Below are 10,000 nucleotides of genomic sequence, written 5' to 3' on the forward strand. Positions count from 1 at the left end.
TTACAGATTTGCATGGTAATGCCGCAAATAAAAAAAAAGGTAGCGGAAAATGGCACTCCCCGCCTAAGTCCACTTGGTGCAACTCAGTTTTAATTCTATCTTGCCATGCGTACCGAGGTGAAAAAGTGTTTGCCGGGTGTGTTGGCAGAACTTCGGAAGCACCAAATGGACTTCGGCTGTGAGCAGCACTTTCCGCAGTCTTTTTCCTTTATTAGTAGTGTTACTGTTTATGTCTACAGATTATTTCTTGTACTGACAACTGCAAATTTTAATCTTCTATAAGGATACCATCTTCCATTTGCCCTAACTTAGAACATTCATATAACAAAGATTAACCGTAAAAACTACAATGGACACTACATAAATCTGGTAATTAAATCAGATCTATCTAGTGTCCACTGTAGTTTTTATGATGGTGATGACTGATTTTTTGTACCACAAATATGAAACTGTTTAACCCATTGCCGCTGGGTGGCATGTATGTAAATGCCATGGCTGTTTTGGACCGAACGCCGGGGGCATCATGTCATGCCTATTCTCGCGCTACTGGCTCGTCGGACGGAGATTGTTTTTCTCCGATAGTAGCGGCTTCATTTATATGGTAAAGATTTTAGGCAATGGTACCTATAATGAAGGTAAACCTTCAAAATTTTAATATCTTTATAAATTTTAGCAAAATAAAACGTTTTAGGTGCTATCTGTGCGCGCCAACAAGCCCGTGCATACGTCAACTTGCCAAAATTTTTACCTGTCGGCGATGGGTGAATGACTTAAAGTTGTTGAACAGTTATTCTTAATAAAATAATCAATAGAATATGAAGCAAACAGCCTTGATAATTCTGAAGAACTGGATTTCATAAACCTAAGCCATATTGAATCTATAAATCTATGGTATTAGGTATAAAAATCAACATAAATAAAAGTTAGGGCACAATCATTGAGTAAATGCTAAAAATCTGTTTGCATTCAGCTATACCTTAGGTCTGGCTTCCTACTCCAACAAAGACAAACAAACCTTTACATGTACTCTTGTTAACCTCTACGGCCACTACCACTGAATAGGGAAAAGGTCTGAGCTCTAACTTGCTGAATATTAGCGGTATTAGGAGTGCCGAAGCACGAAGACCTCAGCCTTACATGCTACCGTTTCCTTTTACTATGCTATTCACCATGTTAAGATACTGACTTGACTGATAATAGAAATAAAGAAGACTCAATTTTGTTATCATTATTTTCCCTAATTCATTATTCCTTCCTCTACCTATAGCATAAGTTTTATGTGTTATAGATATGAAAACCCATCTCCAAGCATGGAGATCAAGCAGATACAATATCATCTCACAAATGGATGGCTATCTCTTAGTCCTTATAGGGCATATTCAAGCCCACGTATCCAAAGCCACATGAGAATAATTCGTGAGGAAAACCGCAAACGCACAATGAAAGAAAAAATGGTGCAAATCGTGTAATAAATTTGTTGAAAATCGCGAGAGCTTCAGGCTGTTGCCAAGGAAACTCGAATTGCATTATTGATATCTCTCTCGAAACAAAGCCATTTCTCGTGAGGAGGCGTTCCTCTTCCCACAAGCATTAAGAAATATCCTGGAGCATTTCCTGGAAATCGAATTATGAGGAATTTTGAACTAATTTCCCCACAAAACACAAAAAGACCCCGTCCGCCCTTCCCCAACCGCGGCCGCTGCAAGACCCTCTCCCTATTTTCCTCTCTTTCCTCCTTCCTCTTACCTTCAGCCGCTTCTCTGTTCTCCTCCGACGCCTCCACGTCTTCTACAGGCCCAGAATCCATCACAGAAACAGACATTGTCCTCGTGAATGAAGCCGAAAAGGGATTTTGAAAAACGTTGGTGGCGATGCCGTGTCCCCTCGGCGTTTGTAAACAGCGAGTGCGTGCGCGTGCGTGCGGGGGCCCGGCCTGATCCTCCCTTATTTTCTGCTTATTTGGCGCTTCCTCGCCCCTTTTATCGCCGGTTTTTCTGTCTTTGGGGCAGTTTTGTCTTAAATTTTTGCTCTGACTGGCAATTTAAGATGTATTTTAAGGTACAGTTGAGATAAAGGCGCTGGTGACGGAGAGGAGAGGCGAATAGAGTCGCGCAGAACACACGATCAATGACAAATAGTTATGAATATTCTTTTCACTCTTCTATGTCTTCTTCCTCTCCCCCTCTCTCTGTCTTCTCTCCCGATGTCTAGAAATCCTATTTTCTCTCTTTTCCTCTTCATTCTTCATCTGCTTTGCATTCATTTATTTTTACTCCTCTTTTCTCTTGTTTTCTCTCCTTCTCCGCCCCTTCCTCTCTTTCTCTCTCTCCTTCTCTCTTCCTCTCTTCCCCTCTCCTCTTTTCTCAACCCCTCTCCTCTGCTCTTCTCTCTTTCCCTCTCATCTCATCTGCTCTCTTCCCCTCTCCTCTCCTCTCTTCCCATCTCGTCTCCTCTCTTCCCCTCTGCCATTCTGTCTTCTCTTCCCTCCCCTCCCCTCTCCTCTCCTCTCTTCTCTCTCCCTCTTACTTCCTATCTCTTTCTATTGATCTTTACTCCCTGTACGAGAATAATGACTTAATATATATCTTGCACGTTAAGCATTGTCCGTCTTGACAGATCAATATACATCTTCAAATCGGCAATTTTCTTTTCACGGGCTTTATTCGCACTGTAAAACAAGCGCCCAATCGTTGTCCTTCCCCCTCAAAGCAACTGATAAAGTGCGGAAAGGAATTAGCACATCTGGCGAGGCTGTTCGGCATCAGCTGAGTCGTGGCAGATTCCACCCGAGAGCAGACGTGTCACATACGGGTTGGGGCGTGGGATTTGCTTCGGTTTTCTGCTGCCCCGAGGTGCTTTTGTTATGATTGCTTCCTTCTCTGAGTGTTTCTCTTTTTCTGTCAGTCTATGTCTGTCTGTCTGTCTCTATCACTCTCCCTCCCTTCCTCCCTCCCCCCCTCTCTCTCTCTTTCTCTACCACCCTCCCTCTCTCTCTCTCTGTCTCCTCTCTCTCTCTCTTTTTCTTTCTCTACCACCCTCCCTCTCTCTCTCTCTCCTTCTCTCTTTCTCTCCTTCCCTCCCTCCCTCTCTCTCTCTCTCTCTCCTCTCTCTCCGCTCCCTCCTTCCCTATCTCTGCCTCCCTTCCCCCCTCCCTCTCTACTCAGAGCAGTAAAATGATTCCTTCATCAGGAGCCTCACTTATCTCTGGCGTGGAACTATCGGCCGCTGTTACTCGGCCTGTGTTGAGCGTCCCTTACCCTTGAATGAGGTCGGTTCCCCGGCTTGAAAAGGAGTTTAAAGCAGAATGGCAGACGGACAGTTCACGGCAGATGGGGATATTTAAAACGCTATCGTGTCTGTAATTCTTGATGGATCTTATTCGTTCAGGAGTCAGATGATGACTTAGTTTCTCGCGGCCATTTGGATTTACTTTTGGTGAGAGGACTTCACAATCTCATTAAATAGTCTCATTAAGGGTAAAATTTAATTTGAACCTCTTTCGTTCGGGACTTTTCCTTCATAACAGCGTTTTGCAAAACCTTTTAGCTCCCAATTAGAGTTCATTTCCTCTGACTCTTTCCTTCCTGCTGTCTTTAGTGACAGGAGCTACTGCCGACGAAGGCGGTGGAGGCTGAATCCCCGCCCCGACATTTTCCAGAAGCTCCACGTGTCAAAAATCGACCAGAGGCAATATCCGACATTATGAGTCAGCCGAAGTGTCCATCATCCAGCGCTTGGTCCCCGGCAGAGGAAAGGCTCGGGCGGAGGGCGGCGCCAGGACGACCTCTTCGCAGCCGAGCGCCTTCCTCAGGAGGCGACGACCGAAGGGAGCCCGAGCTGGCGTGATCACTGGGAGAAGATTCACTGTCGAAAGTTCCCGCTTTCTTATACATTTTTAGTGAGGGGGTTGATTGGGACTTCTGTGTGCTAGTATCGACTCATTTCTCGTTGCGTATTCCACTGTGGAGAGAGAAAGAGAGAAAAAAAACAATTTGCTTCTTTTATGTGGCTCAACTTATCTTCTGTGGACTGGCCATCGAAATCCAGAGAGAATCAGCATCGTAAAAGGGTCTGAGATCAGCTTTTTTCACTTGTTTTAATAGCAATAAAATTTTAGCATCAATCAGCTGACAAATACGTTGGTTTGTATGCTACTAACTTTGGAATACAAACTCGTACTCTAAACAAATCCAAAATGCGATAAAGGAGGAATTGCTTGTAATAATTGTCATAAAAGAATGAAAATCCACTTCGGGAGAGTGTAAAGGTTGTCTTTCCTGTCACTATGCCACGGGATACTGAAAAAATGTATCACGTAAAATTCTGAAGGTCTGGCACGAAAAAAGACTTTGTTAGTAATAACTTCCTTAAGAAAATCACAAAGTCATCCACCTCGTCTTGATAATCTGCAGTAATTTCGTGATAATCCTGAAATAGTTGTCACGAATCCCGAATGTTTAGCTTCCACGCCGTTCATCACACTGGGCTTCGGCTGAGGGTAAAGAATATCCGATAAGTTGGTTGCCAAATTGGGTAAGCTGCATCTTCCTTCAATTTGGGATGTGTGATGTCCCCGGAGTCAGCAATTACGGCATCGACTGTGCTGATGACATTCTTCCCCCGCGGAGCTTCCTCAGACACGCACCTCATAACCTCCAGCGCTAAACCTTCCTTAACACTTGTCCAAACAGAAAAATGGGTTCCGGTGCGTCTCCTTATGAGCCCCTGCTTGATGAGAGACCCGAGGAGAGGGCGTGCGGTCTGATGGCGGCAAAGTTGCAGCGGTTTTCTTTCGTTAGAGTTCAATTTCACATCCTCTGTCTTGGGTGTTTGCCGACTGGCTTTTAGTGCAAGGGAGATGAAAATTCCCTTCCCTGTTTCAGGCCCGGATCGATTTTGCTTTATGTTCGAGTTGGTAAAATTCTGAAGTATGAAACATATTTTTTAAGGCCGACTCGGGCGCGCAGACTTCCATCAGGCTCGCTGGACTGTCGACCCAAGTTATCTTCGCATTTACGATAAAGACTGAAGCAATATACTTGAAAACCACGTGTATTTATAATACTCGTGTTGCTAAGTTAAATACCAGTCATTCTTGGCCTGCCCGCTTGCCTGGGCGCTTTGTCAATTAACAGTGATCTGCTTGTCGATCCTAACCGACCTCGGGGCCAAGCCTTCCCCCCGTCCATCGCCCTGACCGCATCCCGCGCCGCTCACGTCAACTTGAAGATATTCTCGGCTTTGTGCGCGGCGCCTCCTCAAAACTTTCCTTCGCTCGAGACCGGGATCCGGCCCGGCGAGTCCTGACGGCGGCTCTGTTCTGGGAAAGACTGCCGCAGCGTCAAGGGATTCGGGGTTAGTAATACGTAATATCACGCCTTGGGATATAGGGTAAATGTGTGAGGTTTGTCCGAGTTCCAGAAGAGGCCGGCGAGATGCGGCAAGTGAGTTCACCAGCGCTCTTCGTTCTCCTGGTGGCGTCTGCCCGAGATATGCGGATGGCGGAATTTTAGTGCTGGGTTTCACTGCAAAACCTCCCTTGACCAGCGAAAGTGGATAGATGATGGGAATGTCGCAAAAAAATCGGTAACCTTATTTTACAACATTAATCATAATAATCTACAGCGCAATTAGGATTTGAGGTTTTTGCTACCCCTTCTACCTTTCAACAGTTGTACCATGTGAGAAAAATTTATATGATGGTCTTGCTTGATTACAAGTCATGCAGAAAACAATTCTAAAATAACCAGGCAACTCTCTCTCTCTGTCTGCCTCTCTATCTCTCTCTCTCTCTCTCTCTCTCTCTCTCTTTCACACACACATGCACACCTTGTCTGCCAGTCTGTGTTTATGTCTGCCTCTGTGTTTGTGTCTGTCTGTCTGCCTCTCTCTCTTTCTCTCTCTCTCACACACACACGAACAACATTCAATGCGCCAAACATAGAAGAAGCATGAATGAGAATAAATGTATTCGTCAGAAATACATACTGTATTTCTAGCGAAGAATATACTCGAGACCGGACGGAACACCTCTTGCACTGGGAAGATATCCATTCTCTTTCATACCTTTTCGATATTCGCGCGAACACACACATACACTCACTCTCTCTATATATATTCCAAAACCGAAAGCAATTTCACACAAAATATATAAACGGCTCGTGGGAAATAGATTCCTAACTCAGCAACGTAGATATAGTCTTGTAATTCATAGCATATCCAATGCACTCAGACTCAGAAATATAAGCAGAATATTGCACAGGTAGAAATGCAGCGTTGCAGTCTTCTTGTATAATCTAATCAACAAATGCAAGTTCATCATAGAATATCGTTGTAACAGCTGAACCGAGACCTGGAACCGACTATGAGGGCAATTTTTTGTTCTCTTATCGGATGCCAGGGATTCACAGCAATGGACTAGAGCGCACTGTAAGAAGCCGGTTAACCTCGCTCAGACATAACGGCTGCAGGCGAGGTAATTAACATATTGCTTCAGCTTCTTTAGAAAGAGAATACTGCTTCATACATCTTGAATTCATTTTGTACTGAATCTGTATCTGGTTGGGGTTTATATGCTCGTTCGACCAACTGTATGTTGAATCATGTGCGTGTGTGTCTGTAGGACTGCATTCATGGACGGTAGAGTGAAAGGATAAATATCATAAAAAAATATACGCACATGTACATGTTCTACATGTTATATCACAAAAAATATAACTTAGGTAGAACAGCTTAAAGGGGAACTTGGTATTTCCCTGAACCATGATTTTAGTGTGACATTTCCTCTCATTTCCCCCTGTTCCGGTGTTTCTTTCGCTAGCTTACTCAGTATGAATACTAAGACACGGTATTCTTGCAGTAGACAGAGAATCACATCTAGTTACATTTACAGAAACTGGTAAGAACTGACAGGAAGCCAAAACACAGCTAGTCTTGAGATCCTAAGCAGGCGGAAAATATGAATGCACACATGACAACAATATATGTTTAACTTGAAATTTTGAAAACCTATTTAAACGCCAATGTTTCTGATTCTGTTGTATTCGAACTACGAGCGTGTGAGTGTGTCCTTGTCTGGCAAAAACACACGTGAGAGTGGCATGAAGGCGACGCAGACATCAATGAGGATATCTAAACTGCCTAAGCTGTAAAAACGTTCATTCCACAGCGCTCCAAAGGCTCTCGGCTGTAATTCCAACTTCAACTTGGGCCTTTATGTCAATTATCAAAGTTATTGTGGAAGAAAAACACCCAAACAAGCCCGCTGGTGTCCCGTGGGTCCCTTTCGGGCAGGGTCACTCGCCGCCTTGGGACGAGCTCGCCGTCGGGGAAACGTGCCTAAAAGTGTCTGGGAAGAAAAATATTTTCACATGCACGCACACCCGCCCGTGTGCACATACATACACAATACAAATGCGGTTGAAACGTAGGGTATTTATATTGAGTTGGAAACATACATGCATCATGCATGCACACATACATACATATATACATACATAAACGCACATACACAAATCTCTCTCTCTCTCTCTCTCTCTCTCTCTCTCTCTCTCTCTCTCTCTCTATATATATATATATATATATATATATATATATATATATATATGTGTGTGTGTGTGTGTGTGTGTGTGTGTGTGTGTGTGTGTGTGTGTGTGTGTGTGTGTATGTGTTTATATATGTATACATATGTATACCTGTGTGTGTCTATGTCTACCTCTGCTAATCTCTCTATACTTATTGAAAATCGAAAGGCACAGACAAGGTCTAAACAAGTTCTTATATAGACCTTGGACACAGATGCATGAACATGTAAAGGAACAGTAACGTACACGAGTGAAATAAGCCACGTTTAGGATCCGTCTCGGTGCCATGGTCTGATAAGGTTTTTCGTCAGGTTCGAAACGCCGTGACTTGGGTTGTCCTGCTACGACCATTCCATCCATATCCCTACAAACATTAGCGTGTTAATGTCCACAAGGTAATGCTAAATATTTTATAGTGAATCTGTAAAAAAATGACACGAATCTATACTCCATCTACACCGAATTATTCATCGCCGTACAACCAAACCACCCTCACTAACACAAATTCAAAAAATTCGCAGCTGATCCTACACGTTGCCTTGAACATTAATATTAATCTTTGTCGCCAAGTGTCCATGATTAATCGACCTCGCGCGGGAACTGTACGACCAGGAACTGAAACACGAACACCAACGGAAGAGTAAATACTGCGCAGGAAATTCGTTCTCCTTTTGTCATCAATATTGACATTGTTACTTTTATTATCACTAGTATCAATAATCTTATGATTCTTATTATCATATCACTATCATTATCATCATTATCATGACGCAATAATTTAATCAATAATAATAATGATAATAATGATAAGAAAAATAAAAGAACTATAATTATTGTCATTATGGTATTATTATTATCATCATACTATCATTACTATCATCATTATTATTATAATTATCATCATACTATCATTATTATTAAAATTATCATCATACTATCATTATCATTATAATTATCATCATACTATTATTATTATCATACTATCATTTTATTATCATTATTATTATCATCATGCTATCATTACTATCATCATTATAATTATCATTATCATCATACTATCATTATTATCATTATCACTATTATTATCATCATCATTACCATCATATTATCATTATCATCTCTAATAATATCATTATTGCTGTAAAGATTATGCGAGATAATGAAGAGCTCCAGCACTGAGAAACGATTAAACAAGTGACGTGTTGAGGCGACGAGGCCTGGGGACTGAAAACCGAATTTTCTTTAACGATTGAAATTCACTGTAAATATGAAATATATACATAGATATACATTAATTAACTTATATATTCAGAGTGTGCGTGTATGCGTGTGCACTACCACAGGTACATATAAAGAAATAAATCAAATCCCTTATCATAAAACCATATCGCTATAACTATTAAAAACAGCAGAAAATGCTCTGTGGATTCGTTTTCTTTCACGCACGTTCAAAGAAAACGTGATGACTCGTGACGTCATTCCCATCGGCGGCAAAAGGCTTCGCGATTCGCTCGGTCCGCGCGTGGCTCAGGCGGTTGCCAGGTATACATTTCCGAGGTTTAGTGATGTTCATAGTGCCTTTTTTATCACATTTCACTACCCACGGTCCGTCCCTGTGGGTAGTGTAAATATTGTGACTATGGTCTGGTTCGGCTACTAATTATTACTATTGTGTGGTTATCATAATGATGACAGTGATCAGGTTATCAGAACATTATCAATGACCACATCAATGTCAGTTGTAGTTTTAATGATTTGCCAATTAATTTATCAATTATAATAATGATAAAATGCTAATGGTGAGGTTGATGATGGCTATGAAATAAATTACTAATTATTTTGATTAGCATCATCAACAAAATAACAACGATAATGACAATAATTACTGTAATTATAAGAACCAGAACTATTATTGCAACAATGACAGGAGTGCAAATGATAATAATAATAATAAAAATAGTGATAATAATAACAATTATAATAATGATAGGTTTTGATAACAATAACAAAATAATAATGATGTCAGCAGTAATGATAATAATAAAAATAACAATAATAAAATAATGACAGTAATAATAATAACAACAGCAATAATACCAATATCAATCAAGTAAGATTAACAGTAATAATAATAATGAAAATAATGATAATGATAAAAATAATAAATGTAATGATAATAATAATAATGATGATGATAATAACAAAAGTAATAAAGATAGTTCTCGAAGTACTACTGATATAAATAATAACTAACTACAATATTAATGAAAATATCAATAACGACAACAATAACAATGATAATAATAACCATGATAATAATAAAAAATAATGATGATAATAAAAATAAAAAATACCAACAATCACAAAGATACTAATAGCAATACTAAGATGATAATCAAAATAATAATAACACAGCC

The 10,000-nt window shown here is 40.8% G+C and overlaps 1 protein-coding gene across 7 annotated transcripts in view; it reads right to left on the minus strand.

Annotated features, from left to right (window-relative positions):
- The window catches only part of Adar (Adenosine deaminase acting on RNA), a 196,074-nt gene that overhangs the window by 36,134 nt on the left and 149,940 nt on the right, over positions 1 to 10,000 (minus strand). The window contains exon 1 of one of the 7 annotated variants that reach the window (XM_070122545.1): positions 1,747 to 1,972. The exons of 3 other annotated variants lie outside the window; for them this stretch is intronic. In XM_070122545.1, coding sequence (XP_069978646.1) covers positions 1,747 to 1,822 — 76 coding nt within the window. In that variant the 5' untranslated portion in view covers positions 1,823 to 1,972. Of the gene's footprint in view, positions 1 to 1,746; positions 1,973 to 10,000 lie in introns of those variants that run through there. 3 more of the 7 variants (XM_070122543.1, XM_070122542.1, XM_070122544.1) reach the window with 3 other exon arrangements.

The sequence above is a fragment of the Penaeus vannamei genome, chromosome 6, assembly GCF_042767895.1.
Source record: "Penaeus vannamei isolate JL-2024 chromosome 6, ASM4276789v1, whole genome shotgun sequence".
NCBI lineage: Eukaryota > Metazoa > Arthropoda > Malacostraca > Decapoda > Penaeidae > Penaeus > Penaeus vannamei.